Source organism: Crassostrea angulata, chromosome 6 (genome assembly GCF_025612915.1).
Source record: "Crassostrea angulata isolate pt1a10 chromosome 6, ASM2561291v2, whole genome shotgun sequence".
NCBI lineage: Eukaryota > Metazoa > Mollusca > Bivalvia > Ostreida > Ostreidae > Magallana > Magallana angulata.
In genome coordinates, this window is record NC_069116.1 from 39,147,676 (window position 1) to 39,170,689 (window position 23,014).

Consider the following 23,014-nt stretch of genomic DNA (forward strand, 5'->3'; position numbering starts at 1 on the left):
AATTTTACCATTAAGGGTTGTTTTTTCTGCTTATATTATCACATTTATAAGAAGACTATCCCTTTTTATATCAGAGGATTATAACGAATGCCACCTTTAAGAAAACGTCATTAGCCAAGACAAATATGGCATACTGCTCAGCACTGTCGCTGAATTTTTTTCTATATTACACGTATCACCATAGTATCCATTTACCGTTCAATTTATGCATTAAAGATACAGATTTTGATACTCTTCCAAAACAGGGACACACAAACAGATACATGTATGTTTGTCTACTGATAAATTTCTGAAAACAGTGTTGTGGCTTTATTGTGATAATCAACCGTTTTCTTCTCCAAATGGTCCATTTTTTTGAGCCATATCGAGCTGAAATGAAAATTTGGTCTCCGCGTTTATTTTTTTTATACATGTATCAGTGGCCCAACGCCACAAATTTCCAATGGGGAAAATTGGCCAGAGAACTCGAAACCAAAAAAAAAGAAAAAATTCTATTATTAAAATGTCATCTTTCCCCCTTTATGATAGTATGCATGGGCAGTATGTCAATTCAAGAGATGGCTTTGCTACCATATAATTTTTTTTTAAAGGAAAAAACACCATTTACTATACCCAGACCAAAACCATGTCGAGAGTCAGTGATACTAAGTTGCTGAATACATTTGCTAGACTGACGATTTAAAAAAAAATCGATTTTAATTGATGCCAGGAAAAACAACAGCCATATGGGCCCCATCGCTAACCTGAAAAACCCCCATTCTCGTATCCCTATCGATTTTTTAAAATAAAAATGAGCTCCTCTGAAATATTGTAAAACCCAAAAAATGCTCCTATGTTCAAAGATTTGACAATACAGAAAAACAATATATAAAAAGAAGCCTTCTTTACGGAAACCTTATTCTTGGATCTAAGATGCAATAATTAACTGACCAGTCTTATTATCCTAAACCCCAACGTATCAAAGATAACAAAATTAAAAAGTATTAATATTTTTTTGAAAGTGAAAAAAAGGTCACTGTGACCTTGATATGAGAGGATAACATTAAATGTAGCATTGAATTTGTCCAAAAAAGATTTTTAAATAATATATTCTAATTCTTTTTATGTGGAACTTTGAACCCCTCTTGGGACCCCTGGGGAGCAAGGTTTGTACAATTTACAAGCATCATTAAGTAATCTAAAGATGATAGCATAGCAATCTTACAAAGTGTAGAACTGAAGTTAGTAAAAATACTTTTAAACATTTTCCATTAATATTTAAACTTCTGTTGGAACCCTGGCTTTAACCTGGACGTTACGGTTTTAACAATTTAGAATCTACATTATCTCAGTGTCCTCGCATGGTAATTTCACAAATTAGTATGTTCGGTTGAGGTGAGCTAAAGCAAACTTCTGTAATTTTTAGCTCACATGTGCTCAAAGCTCGTCTATCAATCAATCTAAGAAATATTTACATGGTCAACTTTTTCTCCGGAAACACCAAGCCAAGGTCGATCAAACATGGCACACAACATCCTTATGTTAAAGGGGAAGGAAACTAAAAATACGTTTTAAGATAGATTAATTAATTATCATATACTGTAATTGTTAATGGTATTTATTTTCATTAAAAACCGAAACAATGAATAAATCAAGAAAATTGATCGCTTAATTTAAATTTCCCGCCGCAATGGGAGCTGCCATTAAACTTTAATCTATGACGTTACACCATCTATTCCGGTTTGTTTTATCAACATAGCATCAGTATCAAATCATGATATTCGCTCTAAATGACAAGTTCTGGAAAAATTAAATCAATGCCATGATGAAGCCCGATTCAAATTTCCATATTATCCGCATTCGTTCATCGTGATATAAAAAATAATTCAAACTATAAAATAAACATGAAAAAACTTTATCTCGATCTTAAAACAGGCAATGGCCAATTAATTCAAATGCAGACAAATTAAAACATGAAAAATCAGGTAAAGAGAAAGAGTTCGGATTAAAATGAGATGTGAAAATTGTTGTTTTAGCGCTTTATATCATCGAAATCCCAAAAATTTAAGCAACCTTCCGCCAAACGATGTTTTCGTTTTCTTTACAGCAGTCTGAAAATTAAAAAAAAATACCGTATAATAAGACAAAAAAAATCATTTAGATCTAAAACACAAAAGTTTAATAAAGTAAATATTATGACACATACCTCTTTCTCTTCTACATGATCTGCCAATGGTTGATTTGAACAGCTCGGTATCTCTTCGTAAGTTTGGGGTATGTACGGTATGTTTGGGGGAACATGCGCAGTCATTACAACCTGTAAACAGAGGGATTTTAAAAACTTCCCAATGCTTTAGAAAAATTACGAGTTTCATTAAAGAATGAAATATCTTTTATCACGATCAATTAATTTGGGCCCTCATGTTTTTGTTCAAATACACAAAACCAATAAATTACATAAATATATTATTTCAAAATATGAATACATGTATCGTCAATTTTCTCTTTCAATTCATTTATGGAGGAATTGACCATTTACTTATTTTTCATTCTATAAACTGGATAAGAACGCATACATGGTTATGTTGAATGTTGACATCAACACTTGCTTGATTGTGAGGGAATATGAATATTTATTCCCCCATGGAAATCATATTTTCCTCGGGCATTGCCCTCGGGAAATATGATTTTTCTGGGGGAGTAAATCTTCATATTTCCCGAACGTTCATCCAATCAATTGTTTATTATACAGAACGACAAGTGATAGTATAGAATACATCGGGTTCTAATTGTTCTTCAATTCTAGTAGAGCAAAAATGTAGTTATTTCTATGTCAGTTTTCTGATTAAACGATTTTTTAATAGAATTTATTATTTAATTGATCATTCTCGGGATTTTTTATAAGGAATTTGGAATGAAAATTCGAAGGGTTAGATGTGATGAAGAATATGACGATGACAGGGAAAATTAGTATGAAGTTTTATTGCCCTAGCACGTGATTGTCTAGAACCAATCAGATGTCGCGTTATAAAGAATAATCATATTGAGGTATTATGATAGATATTATACAAGTCTGAGTGTATATTACAACAGGTACATACCTGAGGCACTTCCCGAAACTCCTTGATATCAAATAGAAATAGTCTTCGCGGAACAAAACATGCATCCTCATCCTCATTCATACCCAGTCCTTTTTTGAAAACCAATCTCTGAAATAAATAGTTCATAACATAATGAGGACATTAACTCTCTCTCTCTCTCTCTCTCTCTCTCTCTCTCTCTCTCTCTCTCTCTCTCTCTCTCTCTCTCTCTCTCTCTCTCTCTCTCTCTCAAAAAGATTCATATAATTGTACCTTTAATTCATCATGAATAGCTGCCATTTTCTCCCTTCTAGCTTTCATATTAGACTTCATTTCAATGACCTTCTCCTGAAAAGTAAATTCAGTCAAAATCCTTTACTTTAAGTGTACTAAAAAACTATACAATTCCTTACTAATTAAAGGAAAGATATACACTGTATGATTATACGTATTATAAAATTTGTGGAAAATTCTACGATCGAGTCTTCTTACCAAAAGCTGTGCATGAACTGCTCTCATTGCCTGTTTTCTCACGTCATTTTTGGGGTTTTCTGCACCAAATGGAACCTGTAAAAAATCAAGATGTTACAAACCAAATCTTTTAAAAAGTCATTGAATTAAAACAAACCAGAAAAACATTAGAATATAATAAAACGACTTGCCTTCATATTGCCCGGTCTTAGCATGGCTCTTCCTTCCATAAGCTCCGTAATGTCTTGGTATGCGGATCTGTAACAGTTATACATGTACATAAAAGTAAACTAAAAATGCTTTGTAACAAAACATTAATATCCTTTATACGTGTAACTATTACCTACAAATGTATAATTATGTAACTTAAAAAAAAATGCAGAGAAATAAAAATACCCAATCACGCACGCATTCAGAGGGGACGGGTTCTAAAATTTCAAATTTCTTAAATTTACACATTAGTAATTAATTATATTATTCATACATGTATATTGATAAATCAATGATGATCCTTTAAAATTTTCTACTACGACCATATGATGGTGTATGCGGAAGACCCCACCCCCCCCCCCCCCCCCCCGGTCCGACCGAACCTCACACCAAGAATTTGCAGAGGAATTGAATTGATATGTAAACTAGCCAATGGACTCTTTCCTATAAAACCCTGACATCTTTAGGTGCGTTCAGTTCTCCACGATAAAGGTAAATGTATGATTATAATATTACTTATACATAGAAAAGCAAGCAATTTTAGTGACGTACTTGCGCAAAACTTAATTATGCTGTAAGTGAAATGTGAAAACTGGGTTTTTATTCTATTTTCTTAGATTATAATTATCATGATGTAAAATTGCAGATTGGCATCGTTTTATTTCAATGTCATTTAATGTTGTGCCCGAATGTGTTTTAGAACATTGGCTTACTTAGCAGCATTGGAGGGCAATTGAGCGAAAATAGTTTCTTTGGCAGATGTGTACGGCTGCACTATTCCACAGTTAGCCAGGGAGCTTGTTCCGAAATTGAAATCGGGTTGTTTGTAGTATGTAACGACAACTTCAAAACGTTGAAAGCGAGGATAGGACTCAAGCCAAGCCTTTGCTATTCCAACAAATGTGGTAGACTTTCCAAACAAAAGACTCTGGATGTCCTTTGGAGCAATAAGTGTAATTGCCGACCTCCAACTAAATTCAAAAAGAAGAAAGCTTCCATTACTATAGTCAAACTGATAAAGTCATTCTGAAGTTACTAAGTTATTGTTATTTTTTGCCACACAAGTCTCACTGTCAGATCAAGTTTTAATCAAATATTAATGAGCGAAGTGGATTTTACCTGCATATGTTGTTGATTGAACAATTTTATATTTACCTGGCATGTTCTCTTTCTTTGTTTATGGTGAAACGTCCAAATGTCCAAACAGGGTTGCTTCTTACAAGTTGAACGTCCAATTCCTCAACTCTGGCATTTGTTTTGTAATTAAAACCATCTTCAACACTTTGGTTTCTCTTAACCTTGTGTTCACTCTTAAATCCTCTTTTTCTTCGACGCCTAGTCTTCACTCCTCTCTGAAGGGCATAGTTCCTTATTTGCTCCATTCTTTTTATTTCCTCTTCTGTCTTCTCTTTTCCCTCCTTGATTCTTTTCTGTCTGTCCGCTTGTTTGAAAGAATATCTCTTTTCCTTGGTCTTCACTATAACTTCCCCTGGAGTCCCGGCTTGCTTTGAGTTATTGACCGCCAGCTCAGATTTCGATATCTTTTTCTTGGCGAGCTTCTCAGATTTTTTGAGTTTGACATTGTAATATTCAGCATCTTCTCCTTCCCATGTATCTCTCCTCTGTGAGCCACTTTCATGCAGTTTGAGGTACATCTCCTCAAGTTTTTCTATCAGCACGTCTTCTCGGCTGATTTCATTATTAATCACCGCCTCCTCTCCGGCTTGCTGGTCCCCAGATGACAAAAATATTTTAAATTTTTATTATCAAGAATTGACAGGACCTCACACAACTATTTCATGACACACTGTGAACAATATGGTTTATGAACGAAATTTACTGGTTTGTGCAATTTTGATAATCAAACAGTTATTTAAAACTAATGTTGTGTAATATAGTGTAAACGGATACCCGGTATCGTAAAACTGCAAACAATACCCAAAACAAACTTACAAACAGACAAACAAGCAAAATGTCAAATAAGACAGAACTTACCACGGTGGTGACTGGGTCATCCTTGGGTTCTCCTGAACTGGAATGAAAATCCATTATTGTACAATCTGTAAACAAATGCAAAAAATAAATCGTATGCACTGTACACAAATGGTCGTGATAACGAATTGTCTGCTGGTCACTGTGACGTAAGATCATTATGACGTCATGAACATGGCGCATCATTTAAAAATAGTTCATAAAATTATTAATGGGTAGATGCAAATAAAATCACGTGATAACAGTTTGTCATATTGCAGTAGTATTGTTTTAAAACGTGAGAAAGGGGGGGGGGGTACATTCTAACCCAGTTACATAAAAAGGACATATTTAACAGACAATTACTTCGCCTAAAACCGTTGATGGGAAGTCCATCTATTCATTTATTTTATCAGTTATATTTATGAACTAGTTAGGGTTACTTTTTTTTTTAAATGTTTACTTCTGCAATGTCGCCACCTTCATATCCCGTATGAATCATCAAAGAAAGAATTCATTGTTTAAATATTAAAACAACAATTATCTTACATCGAGATTTGACTTTCTGAACAAACTTCAAATCCCTCTACATAAGGATGCTGTGTGCCATGTTTGAACGAACTTGGCTTAGTATTTCTGGAGAAGTCAAACATTGTAAGTAATTTTTAGATAAAATAATAAAGCTTTCAGCACAGGTGAGCTAAAAATTACAATGGTTTATTTTTTAACTCATCTGAACCGAGTACTACAAGTTTGTGAAATTACCATGCGAGCATCCTGAGATAATGTAGATTCTATATGTCCCCTGTGTCAATACTAGGGCCCTTTGTAGGAGTACATGTAAATGGGCATTTTACACGCCCTATCCACCAATCTTCTTTAAACGTCGAAATACTTATGGACTATGCTTAAATGTCTTCTTACAAACTTCTATGCTACACTTTGTAAGATTACTATGAAACCATCTTTAGATAACTCAATGTGGACCTTAAATTGTGCAAACCTTGCGCCCCAGACTAATATTGGTGTCCCAAGATAGATTAAAATTCAACATTGAAATATAAAGGACATGTTATTCAAAAATATTTTCCTGAAGAAATACAATGCTACGTTTATTGTTATCATCTTCATAACTCTATATTCTCATATCAAGGTAACAGTGACCTTCTTTCACTTTCCATAATTATTTATACATCATTTTCTAATTCTGTTATCTTTGATACGTTGAGTCCTAGGATAATAAGACTGGTCAGTTAATTATTGCATCTTAGATCTCAGGATATTATGTCTAAAAAGTAAATTTCTTTTTATATATTGTTTTCTTGGAATTTTTAAAAAATTCGATAGAGATACAAGAACTGGTTTTTCATATTAGCTATGTGGCCTTTAGACCTCTTGTTTTTACTGCCATCAGGTAAAACCATTTTTGTTATACATACGGTATATATACATAAATGATGTCAGACTCAATTTCCCAAATATGTCGACTTGCTATTTTTTTTTATCCAACGCACTGATGTATACTGCAGTACGGTATTTTTTGTATTTTTAGACTACTGCCAAAAAAAACCGAAAACATCACTTGGCGGAAAGCTGCTGAAATATCTGGGTTTTCGATAATCCTATGAACTAAAATTACAATTTTCAGATCTCATTTTAATCCGAACTCTTTCTCTTTACCTGATGTTTCATGTTTTAATTTGTCAGTATTTGAATTTATTAGCCATTGCCTGTTTTAAGATCGAGATAAAGTTTTTTTTATGTTTCTTTTATACATGTAGTTTGAATTATTTTTTTATATCATGATTAACGAATGTGGATAATATGGAAATTTGAATCTGGCTTTTTCATGATTAATTCGTGCAGTCCATGAATTTTCTTTGATTGCTGAAGGTTTCGACCGACCTGTCACGTTGTAAATTTTGAATTTACCGAGTGGCAGTAAATACAAAATATAAAACATGGTGTAAATTTTGTATTTACTGACACGTGTTGTACATTTTGTGTTTACTTCCACCCGGTAAATTCAAAAATTACAGCCTGACATATCGATAAACTATCTAATATATAGAACTGCATCTTGTAGATTTCAGACCTGTCAGTATCTACAGAGTTATATTTACATCTACTAAACATTATTTTCTCTATTTCTTACGGATAGTTGATTCATATCTCTATAGAAACAGCCAGACTGAAATCTACACGCCCCGTTTATCGATTGGTTGACATCTACAACGACTGAAACTGACAAGATACTGACAGGAATAAAATGGACACGCCCTGTGTATCGATTGGTCGAAGCCACCAGCAACCTTAGAAAAATCACGGACTGCACGAAGTAATCATGATGATGTCAGACTCAAAGTCTCACAGGAGACGATTTGGCTGTTTCTTTTAGCTAACGTACAAGTTTATGTACATTAACAGTACTTTAGTGAGTTTTACTAACTTTTCATAATCAATTTATCAATTAGTTAAAAGAAAGATGTTAATATAAATAATAAAATGCTTTCTTTGATGATTCATGCGGGTTATGAAGGTAGCAATCATTGCAGAAAAAATTACATAACCCGTTAGCGCGGGTTATGTATTTTTTCTGCAATGTCGCTACCTTCATATCCCGAATGAATCCCCAAAGAAAGCATTTTATTGTTTAAATGAATCACAATCAGTTTTCTTAAGAAATAGAGGAGAAATTATTCGGTAGATGTAAATATATATTATTGATAATTAAAGCTAGTTTGAAAAGTTAGTTTAAAGTTTTATATAAAACCCTACACGCCAAAGGGGTTATTTACATGTACATATATAGAAACATACAAACTATGCCATCAAATTTGTAAGTAACTATACATTTAAAATAAATGCATACCATGGTTTGTGTGGGTCAAGCTGGAGCCAAAACAAGATTTCAAACTTTAACACCAAAAAAAAAAGGGAAGAAGATAGGAATTGTCGACTAAGGAACATGGGAATAATATGTGTGAAATGAGTATGAAAGTGATGATAAGAAACCGGTGACATCAGTTAGTATTGTAATATCCTCGATGTGATGTTTAACAAACAGGGGTGGGTGTAAGAAATGGAATGCACCTGCTGACCATCGGTTTCCAAAGATTAAAAATGCAATGGAATTTGTTTTGAATAAATGTGCAAACAATAACGACCCAGTCTTACAAACAAAACTATTCATCAGCAAGAAAACGTCATTATATTTGATGACAATAGACTAACTATTCATGGAAGATAATATCTTGCAAATGGACCTTGTATGTTATAATTTTTTAAAAATTATATGCACGTCATACAAAATTATTTTGTAAATATTTTGATTAGTAATTTACATATTTTGCGTAAATGTAAATATGAATTGTGTCTATAAATACCTCACGGAAGCATCGAATATGTAGATTTAATCTGAAATGCTCATACCTACACCAGATGTACATGTCGCAATTAGGTTAAACTGTGTAAAATATCATAATAATTTGACCATGCGGTATGTACATTTGTGGGCTTTTTACGCACAACTTCTTTCTAAATACGTTAGATTCGATGTTAATTATGCGCAGTTTTATAAGTGGGTGAACATTTCCGACAGAACAGATTAACTTAACGAGAAATTTACCGAGAACTATTAAGGTAACAAATTCAGGGAAATTATGACCGTGTTGACAATTAAAAAGAAATCAGGCAGGTTCGTCAGAGCATGCGCGTGCTTCTCGCATTGCGCGTTTATTCGTCGATTATTATGTACCCAGCGCAAAATCGTTTTTATTTTCTCATCAACCGTTTCATTTGAGATTGTATCTTATTAGTTTTACCAAACAAAGCAGTTAATTTCCTATTTGCACAGAATCTAAGACACTGGGTTCCTTTGTGATTCATTGACAATACATCCGACAGCGGCGTATTATATTGGTTCGTGCAATGTCTTATAAATTTGCCAAATGGATATGAGGGGAATGAATAAAAAGTGTTATTTTGGTCATTTTCAATAAGAACATCTATCTTTCTTGGCAATATACTTCTCGTATTACTCGACTGAAATTGTCAGAATGAATACCACCATGATCAAGTAACACTTCATTTGAGCGCAAAAGGATGCAATAAATTTTAGGTTTTCTTCGACATGCTCTCTCATTAGTTTTGAGAGGATATTATACTTGTTCTCAGGTGTCGTAAAATTTACACATCAATCATTTCTTTTTTTTTGGCAAAGAGTATGGCTACCAAAACTAAATCTTAAAAATAGTTCGCCAGTAGTCTTAGAAGGAGTGGTTTTGGCAAACTTTCATAGTAACAAAATTCAACATGTTTTGTATTGGTCAATAACATGTATGCAGATCCCTAGCTTGCAACCCTCTGCCACTGATCTCATATTCTATAAATTTTAATTGTTGTCTTAAAATCTTAAACAACTAATATATAAATCATAGCAGACTACAAATGTACTGTGATCTACTGATATATGTCTTCATTGAAAAATGATTTTTTCGCGATTGGAAATGGCCGAGTAGTTACGATTGGGTTGTATTTTGAACAAAAAGTCCCCCATCCTGACCCCTACCCTCGAAACTCCCGCATCATTGATTTCGGTTTGTTTCCGACCATAAGGAATACATTTTTCAAAAGGGATTTCTTTTCGATATTTTATATTGAAATCCTTCCCGCATATTTTTACCTTGTGGCTTCAAAGAGGGAAGGGGGTCATGGTTTAAACTAGAATTATCTTTATTTTATTTGTTGTGTGAAGCTTAATTTTTTATAGCATATCTTTCATTTCATACAACAAATAAATGTAACTAATGCAGAAAAGAGATGTATCTAATTTGTTTCTGTTATCAGTGTTATAAAGTATAGATTACTTCATCGACAACCAAGAATAGCATATTGATTCAATCCGTCATTGCATTGCTTTCATCGTCGAAAACCCAAGGCCAGTCTCGCATACGCTTATTGACCGGGTCAACTAGCATAACTTTTCTCGTTCTCGTGAATAATTCATGCTCTTTCCCGATTGGCTCCTTCACGCTTTCGTGAAGGAAACTTCACCAATGAAATAAATGGTTCTATCAACAACAGCATGATTTCATTACATGGTTGTCGTTTTATTTTTACCTTCAATTGGTTGATTCAGAAAGATAAATATTTACGAAAATAAGAGAAACGATCTGAAAGAGTTAGTCAAAGGTCAGTGGAATACGAGACTGACACGGGGGTTCAACTTTCCGACGATGCATATTCTAGGTTTCAGTCACAACACAAAGTACTTACACGTATTTTAATTTAGTATTAGTTCCGTCTACGGAAAAGCGTGGCATGAGATGAGACTGGTATGGGTTTTTTTAAATATGACACTCTAATGGTATCCAATCTAGGGACAGAAGTCGGGAATAAGTGTTTTAATATATGACACCGTGGAGGATATGGTTGACTGGAAAGAGGTTGATCACCCGTGATGTGAGTTTCCGGCCCGTATTATAATGGATTAATGGATTTATAAATTTTGTGATAAGTTTAATGCATATCCACATTGTTTTTCCTATTTTGACTGAACATTATGTGCAAGTTTCCACAATGTTTCCCAAATATGTAATGTGTCGATTTTTTTAGAATTCCAAAAAAAAAAAAAATGAATAAACATTTTAGCTGATCAATGTTATAAAGTCAAGAAAGGTTGAGGGTCATTATAGAGAGCTCTAAAATGACGCGAAAGAAGTAAAATGCACTTTGTTCGCAAAAGGGGAGGGAAGGGTGTCAAAGAGGTGCACGGTTGTAAAATTTCATCATGCATAAACATATAACATTTGTATCATCGCTAAAAATAGACCTGTCTGTGTCTGATTTTTTGGTTATTTGCATACGTAACGCCCATCTGGTCTTCTTCTCTAAATCAGTAAAAACGAAGCCCCCCCCCCCCCCCCCCCCCCCAAAAAAAAAGACTAAACAACAAAAACAGGATCGAGACGCAAGGAAAACTCATTGTATCACAGTCTTTTTTATCTTGTTTTCTTGTGACTGCTAAAAATTATATCAAGCTTTTACTTTCTGAAAAAAAATTAATTTATTTGTTGGGAAGAGATAAATGTAAATACATGTATAAGCGATTCGCTTAAAATACTCGCTCTCGTAAAAAATATTATACAGGTTTTCTACAGTATATCTAAACCAGTAACCTACGTTAAGCATAGGCACCTGTATACACATCCCTGGTTAATATATATATATATATATATAATATTTATAACGATATTTATATGTCACATCAATGTTTTCCATGGTTAATTCAGGCATGTGCATGTAGTATCGTTTTTCAAAGACCTGTCTCACAAAATAATTTGATCTGTAAGCAAAAAAAAGCAACAACAAAAAAAAAAACCAAAAAAAAAACAAAAAAAAAAACCAAAAAAAAAAAAAAACAAGGAAAACAAAAACAACGGGAAAAAACAAAAAATCAAGTGCAAACTTTGTCACTCCCCAAATTCCTTATCCGTTTGGGGTGGTGTTGTCCAAAAGACTTCACTTCTTCACTTTCTATAAAGTATTCAAATACAATGCTGTTTTTCTTTGCTTTAAGAAAAATGAAGGGGGAGGTTATCTGATGAAAATAAGAAAAATGTATTTCACCACCGACTAAACACACCACCCCCCACCCCAGCCCCCCCCCCCCCCCCATTTCCCACCGTAATCGACATTTTTACGTTTTATAAGAGTTGTCTTTCTTGTATATTCCCTCAGTTGAGAGAAAAAAATTAAAGGTTTAAAAGCTTATTTAAATCTCTCTCTCTGTCAAATGACTCTATCGTTTTATCTCTAACTCACCTTCTAAATAAGGCCTGATTGACAATGAGGGTAAAATAAAAAAAAAATAAAAAAGATTTTATTCCATTTCAACTGAATATATCAGTATAAATCCTGGATCAGACAATGCAATATACAGCCGCCCGCCCCGGTCCGGAGAAATTAGAATCTAAATCAGATGACTCTCTTCAAATTTTTTTGCGACAATGAGCATTATGAGTTCACTTGGACCATGCACCACGCCCTTTCTTCCATCCTTCGCAAGAACAGTCCGTGGCTCGACTTCAGCTTTCTCTCCAACATATTCATCTATATATTTTTTTTTACCGTTAAATGTTATTCAAACTTTTATCAAATTTTCTTCTTTCAATCTTCGAGATCAAAGACACCAATAGCCGACCTAACACTCTGTATAATAACCATAAAGGAAAGTACGGTTATTTAAAGATCAAAGAAAACTTTTATCTCGACGATTCCATGTAGTTTTTCTTTCATATGCCTCGGGATTTTTAGGAGAAAAATCAATATTCACCGCTTGGTCTGTGCAGACAGAGGTGTCTTTAAATTTGTCACAACTAAGTTTAATCAAATTGGCAGACAGTGAAATTATAGATTGCTAACTTACTGAGCAGAGATTTTAATTCGTCGGACACTGTCAAAATATTGCTGACACCCTTCCTGGAAAATGAACTACGCCAACTGTCAGTCAAGCGGCATGAATTCGACCTAGCACCGCCCTCGTAACTCTGTCAAGTGTGGGTTTCGTAAATAGTTTGTGTTCATCTGTGCACTAAATAGTCCTTCATCTATAGCTGGATTTTTTGGCTTGAAAGTTGAAAATTGTGAACTTTTGGATTATAGTTTGGGAGTTTTATGTGTTTTATGTTCATGGAAAATGGGCAAGCAGGCTAGTAAACACGGTAGGTATCTCGAGAAAGCACGAAATGTCACGAGCCTTTATATGTGTGTTTACTGTGTGTTGTGTGTGTGTATACCGGGCATTGTCCATCCCTCGGTCGGCGTGGCCGAGGAGACTATAGGGCTATGGAAAGGGGATACGATATCCCTCCATTGTTATCGGGATAAGATGGTGAGATGCCCCGCGAAAGAAGACGGACAGCTTTGTTGTCAGTTTTGAGTGTGTATCGATCGGTTGTAATCCGGTAATTGGGAATCATGGTTGTTCTGTATGTGGCACTTAAAACGACGACTGTTTAATTAAAATTAGTCGATCGTATCAATCTTGTGATGGTAAATAACCCGGTCTAATTAAGCGTGGACCGTTTGGGATAAAAGAAATTGACATAAGCATGCAAAACGCACAGGTCTTTTGCACAAAACACTGACAAAAGCAGTCTTGATCCCACGGGCACCTGTCTTTGTGAAAAGCATAAAATCTGGTAAAGAAATGAATTTTGACAGGCAGGCTTAGCAGATATTGTTTGATAAGATATTTGATGTATGTATATGCATGTCAGAAAACTGAGTAATGAAGTGTATGAACTGCATGGTGTGTTTTATTTTCTTAGTAGGTGTGAATGTTGGCATAATTGTCTGTTTTTTTTCTTTGCATGATGTAAACAAACCAGCATACAGAGGAAAAGAACCTCCTGATGGTAAGTTACCCCCCCCCCCCCCTTGACTCAAAGTCCCCCCTTTCATTTGAACCCCCCCCCCCCCACCCTCCTTCCCATGTCTTTTATCTGGAAAAGAATGATAATGGCCAATTTTAAGGGAGTATATCCACACCATTATTTTTACAAACGATTGCATGTAGGCGGAGAAAATATACACAGATGGTGATTAAAACAACAAATAGCTTCATTTTGTATAGACAGGGATAAAAATCAAAATTAACCAAACAGGCAAGGATGGATGAAATTTCCAAGCATGAATGAGCCAATTTGTAAAATCATGAGCTATTGATAAATGATCGAAGTGATGTTATTATATCCATATCCCTAAGAAACCTCCCTATTAGATCTCATTGCTAAAAGCCTCAGATCAAGTAGATTTGTTCAAATGCGGATGTCTATACATATTATGAGAAAAATTAGTTGAGTGGTGAGTATTTTTGGCAAAAGGAGACTGCATGTAGTCCGATGGTGGCCAATTTGACACAGTGTCTATCTGCTAATCCTACTGTTGAGCTCACAATACCACAAGATCCAAGTCCTTTACAATGCCTTGCTGAGAAACCTCATCTTTATCCCTGGGTGATTGTACAATAAAGAGATAAGATGTTGGGCCCTTGTCTGTTGGGGATTGGATTCAAAAGGGATCAACATTGCCTTGTATCCAAGCTGTCTGTTTACGAATTGAAAGAATTCAACTTATGAGTTGTTTACCGGTTCCGTAAATACATGTAAACAGCCAGGCATGTGTTGAATGGCATGTTTTGTCACCCATTGACGAACATTTGGAATTGTTTTCCCCACACGGAGGGTGAGATTAATGAAGATCTGACATAATGAGATTGATGCAGTCCCGTGATTTTCTGGACCTCAGGGGTCGTGTTAATGCAGAAACCTACCGCATGGCAGAGACATATTTGACTTCTGTTTTAAGGAGCCAAATCACCATGTTAATACATGTTTCTAGACAAGATAAAAATATTTAATATTGTATAACTCAATGAACTTAAAAATAACTCTAAACTTGACAATTTTTTCCTCTGTGAAAGTGTCTTTTATTACCTTCGATACAACAACAAAAATTTGAATAAAAATTACATTAAGTGATGTAGTGAGCTGCATAACAAGATTCTCAAAAGAAAATATGATTAATCAGAAATTGACGTTTGTGTGTTAATTTCTTTTCTTCCTCCTCTCTCTAGCAGAATGCTTCCTGATCAATGGTCAATTCAACAAGGCGCTGGAGGAACAGATCCTGAAACAGACAAAGACCGGCTTCAATCTGGCCAACTACAACCTAGATACCTCTCTTTCAGTAAGTCTTCTAATTGTGTGCTCTTCCTTACTGCCATTCATATAAAAAGAATCTGTGTTTGCCTTTATGTCAGGCAAACAGACCCTTGGGTTTAATGACCCTCTCCAAGCAGAAACGGACTATCTCCTCTCATTGGTTCTGCTTCATGCTTCCTATTTGTGCCCCCTTCTCTTTTAAAATTTTTTTTTCATTTCTTTTTTTGGGAAACACTGCGTGCCTATAGTTATAAGTGGATGAATTTTTCTTCTTTTTTTTTTATGGTACGAGAGGTCTTTTAACGAGGCAAGAACAATTGTATCTAATGGGACCAGGGCTTTTATAATTCAGACAAATGTGTGCCAGCTAAGTGCCCTTTGGGCAAAGTGGAGAGCAAACTGGAGAGAAATTTGAAGCACAGGGGAACACCTGGTCCAGGCATAAGGTTGTGTCATTGCTCCCATGTGGACCCTGGATCCTGTTTGTCTGATCAGGCTTTGTGATCCAATTCTTTTTCCCCCCAGTTCAAATATGTCCCAGTCAAACATACTGGCATATATTTGCTTCTGCAAGTCCCAAAACACTAATTTTGTGAAATTGTAACCGAAATACAACTAGGGCAAAATGTATATAATTAATGTAAAAAGCAGAGGACAGTCATTTGAAGCATAATTACGTGCAATTATGGAGGAAAAGAGAACATGGGAGGAAAATGCAGATTGTCGCAATACTTAGATGAAAGCTCCATTAGATGAGTATTACTTGGGTTGTAATATTCATACTTTGTTATTTCCGTGGAATTCACAATTGGTACTTAGTTGAAGTTTCTGCATGCTCTCTGTATAAAGAGCTAAGGCCTAAAAAAAAAAATGGTTTGTTTCCGCTTTCAGGCTGAAAAAAATTAGGGTCGGTAGGTAGGGTTTTTTTTTTTTTTTTTTTTTTTTTTTTTTTTCTCTCCATCTGTTCAATTGTGCATATTAAACCATTTATCTATTAAACTGGGTAAGATAAAAAAAAAACCAAGTATTTGTTGTCATTGTTTAATTTTGTCTTGGAACTGGCTATAGAGAAAGGTCTTGCATATCAATTCTTTGTATTTGTTCTACCATATGGTCTAAATGTTGGATATGCAAGACCTTTCTCTAGGCAAGGCTTGCACACAGGCAAAACAGATTTGAATTTTTGTTTTAGTGAAACATCAAATAAGGCACCATCTGTCCCACAATAATAACACAGATCTGTGGGTCCCAGGGATGAAGAATAATATGTTAACTCCAAGGGAGATGAGCAGTCAATCCCCAATTTCAACGTGGTTTTCCCATGGAGACTGTGCCCTGGTGGTGTCAATGGGGCACCACAAGTGTAGCTGTATTCACTTATTAACTCTGCCAAGAGCAACTCTTGTCTCCCCGATAATTTCAGTTTTCCATAGATGACTCTGGGCTTTAAACACTCTACACATTTAGTTGTTGAACGGGCAGTTTGTGCAGTAAGTGAGAAGTTGCCTTGAACATCAGGATCCGTTGATATAATATTAAAACTTGGATCCGTTGTCTTGGTATTGACTTTCCGTTTCTTTCCCAGACTTAATCTTGTAGTGGCTGATGTGTAGGTGGGTCTATCTGCTTCTGACGTATCCTTCCCATTCACTTCGGAATAAATTTGAAAATGCCCATCTTCGTCTTCTCTCAAAACGGGGTCTGGCAGCCAAGCCATCTTCTCTCTTGGTATGTTTGGAGCAATACAACAGCCAGCATCTGTACATTTCCTTATTTGAAAGCTATATTGCCTCTCCTGGCAGTGCCTTTGTTTCCAACTGGTGTATGACTTGACTTTGTCTGTGTTCACTTTCTGAAGTTTTTCCAAGTTCATTTCTGGGAACATTTCTCTTAAATGTCTCTTGAACAGGTCAATTTCATCTTCGGTGATTGGATCTTTGGTTTCTATTGGCTTGTCCTTCAGTTTAAGTCTTCTAAATCTATTTTGAATAAGGGCTTGGACTGGCTCAATTGATGTTCTGTATGCCTCTTTCAGATGTGGTTCTTTAACAGACATTTGCCTGATCTCTTTCATACTGCCGCATTTTTTCAACAAAGCTTCATCATGTTCAGGGAGTCTTTCTCTTTCTAGTGAACAGTTCTGTAGCCCAAGGTTAAGAATAGACATCACTCTTTCAGCAGGATTTCGCCAACTGTGGCCAGGAGCACATCTACAGAGTATTAGCATATCAAGATTTAACTCTTTGAACATACATATATATGCACATTTTACACTTTCTAGGTTGTTTCTGTGATCAACTCCTCCATCAGAATACTTTAACAAAACATTGACTTGCTCTTTGTCCACAATTTGTTTGGATATTGAAACAGCATGTCTGAAAGGAGTGGATGCTTGAAACACAGAGTCATTCACTGTCACACTAACTTGTCCTCTGACAAAAGAGTCATCTGTAGATCCTGGTATATCTATTTGCAGAGATACAGATGGTGTTAGGCTAGATTTTGTCATATCATGATCTCCCGCCACAAGTGTTGTTGATGTTGGCGCAATAGATTTCTTTCCTCTAACACCAGTACTCACAGCAAATCCAGGTTCTCCTATTGGAACTTTTGCCTTGTCATCGCAACTGAAGAAAACAACATTAATATCAATGAGATTGTTCAGTTCGATAGCACGTTCTCTCTGGTATTTGAACAAGGCATTACAATAGTGTTCATCTGGATGGTATGCTCTTAATTGTCTTTTCTGTATTTTATATTGTACATCAATCTTTGATGTAAATGACCATGCTGTTTTGGCATAGGGATTTCTGGGTGCAAACTGCAGCCTCACTAGTGCTTTTGAAGGAATCAGTGTATTTGCTGGACATCTTTCAATAGCTCTTTCCATCAAGTCACCTAAAGAAATCCATTCTGAAAGATGGGCATTTGAGTGTCGCCGTTCATCTGCTGCTGTAGATTCCTCAACAACTGATGCTAAATGGTGGAAAAACTCATCAAACTTGTCAGATGGCCTCCCTGGATTAATATGTCGAAGGTCTGCAATAAGTTCTGTTTCACCAAGAGATATTAAGCGTAGTCTTTCTTGAGTGTCTGGATGTGCTGCAGTAGTAGCATCCAGGGTAAGTTCTTTATATATCATATCTAGAACTGCCGGAGATATACGGGTAATATTATTCACTTTCTCCTTAAATGCTCGTCTCATGGCTCTGGTGTGATATTCCTTGAAAAGATGCTTGTTTTTTAGAGCAAACCTAGCCCCGTCAACAAGAATTTCTTGTTCTGATCTTTTTTCGCTTGCTGGAACAACACAAACACTTGACACAACCGAGCCGCCCGGACAAAATCTGAATATGTCTATTGGCACTGTCAGATGTAGTTCTGAGAAGAATCTGTATCTCTGAATATTGCTTTGAAATGGATGCTCCAAGTATTTTTCTTCATCGAAAAAAACATGAAAGTCTCCTGATCCTTCTCTAAGTGCAACATCCAATAAAGTGTATCTTTTGTCGAGGTCACAAGGTCTACAGCTTCTTCTGTGCTCTACAGAAGTAAATTCACCAACTGTTCTTACTGGGTGTAGTAAGTTGTGGTTGTTGCCTATTTCCTTTGCCTTTTTGTTAAGAAAATCTTTGTAATGGGACAAACAGTCTGCTAAGGCTTTGATGTCATCATGCAATCTGCACCAGGAAGGACTGCTTTTTATCACTGGTTTCAAAAGTATACTGTAGAGGGCCTGACTATGACTTTCCAAGGAATTGGCTGACAATTTTATACATTTCATCTTTTTTCTTTTAGTGTCATTATAGTTTTGGTATTTTTTGAAAAACTTTGGGATTGCAAGAACACTTTTTCTAGAACTCTCTTCATTGATGGTGTCATGCTTATTTGTAACATACCACAAAGCATTACACAGCACCTGAAAATGTAATACAAATTTATTTAATATATTGTATTAAAATTCAAAAGTTTTTTCGTAGAGCAAATATATACATGTACAAATGATGTTTATATTTCGAATACAAATTTAAATTCAGACAAGAAATGATAACAATACAATTTCATGCCTAAACATGGTATAGAATTTGATAAAGAGTTTTAAACACTTTAAAACTGTCAGATAATTAAGCTATATAAAGTGCAAAATCCACATTGATTTCAGGTGTTTTTAAAAATTGTTAGAAACAATTAATATATACATGTATTTAACAAAATGCATTCTACATCATTAAGGTGCAGGAAATATTTTGAGGGTTAAATTCTGTGTATCAGAAAAGTGCATGCTAAATGGAGAGCTAGCTATTGGTATATAAGCAAAGTTTAAAGCACATCTACCTACAATGCCACAACCAATATATATATATATATGCACAATGTAAAGCATTGTGCCATATGTTCAACTTACTGTTGGTCCAATCTGCTGTCATACTTGAAAAAATTACAAAATTTATTATTTTTGCCATATACTTTAAAATATTTTTATAGTGAACTTTTATAAGTAGTTTCCCATGTTTAAATTTTACCTGTATGAAATACTGCCCATCACTTTTAGCTGTTGGTTTAGGAAAGCTCAATTCTTTTTCTCTGAAGTCTGCAACCAGCTCATTATACAACTCATCCTTCTTGGTTAAATTACTGTAATTTGAAGTAACACATTTTTATAGTTTAATATTTGAGAGAATCAAGGACAATTAAAAGCCGGACAACATCCATCAACTCAACATTTATCTATGAATGAATAGGATGTCCATCTCTACTTTATATCTAAAAATTATGGAAAACAAATAGGTAATCACTTGCCATTCAATGGTATTCAAACAAAAAATATTCTTTCATACATATCAATATTGGAAAGTTTGTTTGCAAGCCCTTCACATTCATTATACTAGAGGATTGTCTTACAGAACATGAATTTGTGAGAATTTAATTGCCACATTTTCTCTCCTATATATAGTATTCTGACAAATGCATGCACTGCTATTGCACACCAAGTTAAAATTGCTTTAATACTATTTGTTAGGAATGCATTGTCATGCAATGATACTTTAATAGATTTTTACAATCCTTTTCAGATAGTGCAGCGTTGACATACATGTATAATATACAACATTTAAACAATAGCTTTAAGATTAAATTGTTTTCATTGAAGAAAAAAGAAAACAAGAATTAGTTTTACAGAACTGATAGAAATATATTCCCCTTATCCTAAAGGAATATTTATCAGTCTGCGCTAGATAGACACAAGACTCACCTGTAATCTTTTTTATCTGGATAATCGCGGCCCTTTGACATCAACACTTGGAAAGCGTCAATTGCCTTCTTCGTGGCACTATCTGCAGCTTGTTTTAGGACAGACATATCTGGATTTTCCTGGCATACAAATCTCAAACTTTTGGCTCCTATCGAACTTGTGGCTCCAATCAAGTCGCCGACTGATAGCGTTCTATCAACTTGGAATTCTCCGAAGTAAACAGAAAATTCGGTACCTTTTATACTACATGAATGACTTCCGTGTATGTCATCATATATTTCATGTAACGACAGTACGGAGGGAAAAGATCGTATGAACTTTTTCCCCGGCTGGTGTGAGCATTTCTCCAGCTCGACCGGCACGACATGTGCTGCCATATTTGTAAATAACAAACATCTACACAACACTGATGACATCTCAATAAATTCCTTAAGCGTTTCTACGACTTAAATTTAGAGAGGACACAATTTTTAAATCGGATAATAACGAAATTTTAACAGAAAACGGATAAAAACGGAAATTTACGAAAAAAAGTCGAAAAAATTTTTTGGGTTGGGGGGTTTACGTTAGGGTCGGTCGGGAAAGCGGAAACAAACCATTTTTTTTTTTAGGCCTAATATGGAGCAATAAATTCCAGAAATATGCCAATTACTTGTGGCAATATTCTCTTAGATATTCAATTTCCTGTTATAAAGGGTGATCAGGACAGCTAGACAAAGATAATTGATGCTTTTCTCTTAAATTATATATAAACAGATGATGCCAAAATATTCCCAGAGAACACACTGTAGATTCAGGGCCTGCTGCTTTGTAGTTGATTTTTACTGCTTTGATCGGGAATTAGGGTCCAAATCATTCCAAAATAGTCTGCAAGAGACAAATTGGTATTTTGAAAACAAGACAAACTAAACAGGATATATGTTTTATCTGGCCAGGACTAAAGGAATTGATTTAATGTTCGGGAATTCTTTTGAAAGCTCAGGGGAAGAACAAAATGACATTCATTGAAGATGAAAATTATGGTCCAGACTAAAAAGGCCAAATGCCAATATAAAAGGGCATAAAAGTGATTTTATTGGAATTTGATTGTGGCAGGGTTTTTATGACACTTTGTCATGCAAATTCAATTTTTGTGTAGTCTTAGAAGATATTAAAAAGGGAAGTAGCCTCTTGGTGAAGTTCATTTTGCCAACTTTTACGAGCCTGAGAAATTCAGTCGGGACCAATTTTTTCATGTTATAAAAAAAGAAGAAGGAAAAAAAACGGCATGCTTTACCACCAGACAGTCTGATCACAGTTCAAAAAGAAACCATATGGAGATTATTGAAATTTTCATGTTAAGAAAGTCAAGCATTATCGAACCTTTCATCTTGTTTGTACTCATGGAAAACATTATGACCACATGCACGCAAGTTATCGGGGAATAGTTTATAACGAAACATTTTATTTTATATTAAATTTACACACACCTTTTTGCTTTTAGATCATGAAAAACTTTTAATCAGCTGGGTGCTACATACTGTGTTACAGGATTTTTATAAATCAAGTTGCAATCTCACGTAAACAAACTTTGTTTGTGTAACAGGGAAAGAAAAAAATACATAAAGGCAATGAAACCTAAGGTTGGGAAAGTTTCAAGTTTTTTACAATTTCTAGAAATGGGATATTCACACATACCTGTGTGTTTTATTTTTTTTATTTTAACCTAGGAACAGCTAGGCAACTGGAATGTGACATTAGATGAGTCTCAAGTTCGCTAACGAGCCTTCACCTGTCTGTTACAAGATATAAGGTTCAAAACGCAAGAAAGACCCTGTAGGTTCTATGGTAGTTGACATCAAATGCAGAAATTGCTATTAAACAATCACAGTGTGTATTGATATAAAATGATCTATAGAGAGATAAGACCATGAAGCAGAATTTGATACTCTTTATCTCAAAGATAGCTGTTTATGTTGTTGTTGAATTTCAAAGTGGTTCAAAACGTTTTCATTTTACAAAAATGCGTCCCATTTGCTTATTACTTCTATTGAAAGGTTTTTAAAACAAAACGAAAAATCTTTTTGATATGATCAAATCAAGGGGGGAAAAAAATCTTGCCTACAAGAAGGGTTTTTTTTTTTACTAGGTAATGATAATGAAAAAAAAAGTCCCTGAAGTATTTCTTAGAAGTATTGCAGACATAGTTTGTCAGTGGGAATCTTTTGTTCCCCACTAGACAAGATGTGTAACTAGTTATTAGCCTTCAAAAAAGCATAATAAGGGGGTGTGGCGACACCAAAACACTGAAGGTCGACTAGTCCGTAACATCAAAGCCCCTAGTC

The 23,014-nt window shown here is 34.9% G+C and overlaps 3 protein-coding genes across 8 annotated transcripts in view; 1 reads left to right on the plus strand and 2 right to left on the minus strand.

Annotated features, from left to right (window-relative positions):
• Positions 1-1,989: 1,989 nt before the first annotated feature.
• Positions 1,990-5,891, minus strand: LOC128190928 (uncharacterized). The gene is made up of 9 exons (XM_052863191.1): positions 5,736-5,891; positions 4,896-5,467; positions 4,454-4,711; positions 3,722-3,788; positions 3,552-3,626; positions 3,333-3,407; positions 3,081-3,188; positions 2,186-2,296; positions 1,990-2,090 (listed from the first exon to the last, which is right to left on the minus strand). Exons 1-9 carry the CDS (start codon positions 5,889-5,891, stop codon positions 2,025-2,027), a joined length of 1,488 nt encoding a protein of 495 aa, XP_052719151.1. The 3' UTR covers positions 1,990-2,024.
• Positions 5,892-13,216: 7,325 nt separating this feature from the next.
• The window catches only part of LOC128187298 (protein naked cuticle homolog 2-like), a 39,714-nt gene continuing 29,916 nt past the window's right edge, over positions 13,217-23,014 (plus strand). Inside the window, exons 1-3 of one of the 4 annotated variants that reach the window (XM_052857630.1) lie at positions 13,217-13,435; positions 14,105-14,131; positions 15,355-15,464. In XM_052857630.1, the coding sequence (XP_052713590.1) occupies positions 13,411-13,435; positions 14,105-14,131; positions 15,355-15,464 (162 nt within the window). In that variant the 5' untranslated portion in view covers positions 13,217-13,410. Of the gene's footprint in view, positions 13,436-14,104; positions 14,132-15,351; positions 15,465-23,014 lie in introns of all 4 variants that reach the window. The other 3 variants (XM_052857629.1, XM_052857631.1, XM_052857632.1) reach the window with 3 other exon arrangements.
• LOC128187297 (uncharacterized) lies at positions 16,352-21,302 on the minus strand. 3 transcript variants are annotated; one of them, XM_052857628.1, is made up of 4 exons: positions 20,691-21,302; positions 19,963-20,074; positions 19,845-19,867; positions 19,095-19,358 (listed from the first exon to the last, which is right to left on the minus strand). In XM_052857628.1, the coding sequence occupies exons 1-4, from the start codon at positions 21,104-21,106 to the stop codon at positions 19,220-19,222; spliced, it is 690 nt and encodes a 229-aa protein (XP_052713588.1). In that variant the 5' UTR covers positions 21,107-21,302; the 3' UTR covers positions 19,095-19,219. The 3 variants fall into 3 exon arrangements, with proteins under 3 accessions (XP_052713585.1, XP_052713587.1, XP_052713588.1); XM_052857625.1 differs by having other exon boundaries at positions 16,352-19,867; positions 19,963-20,812; XM_052857627.1 differs by having other exon boundaries at positions 16,352-19,358; positions 19,845-20,812.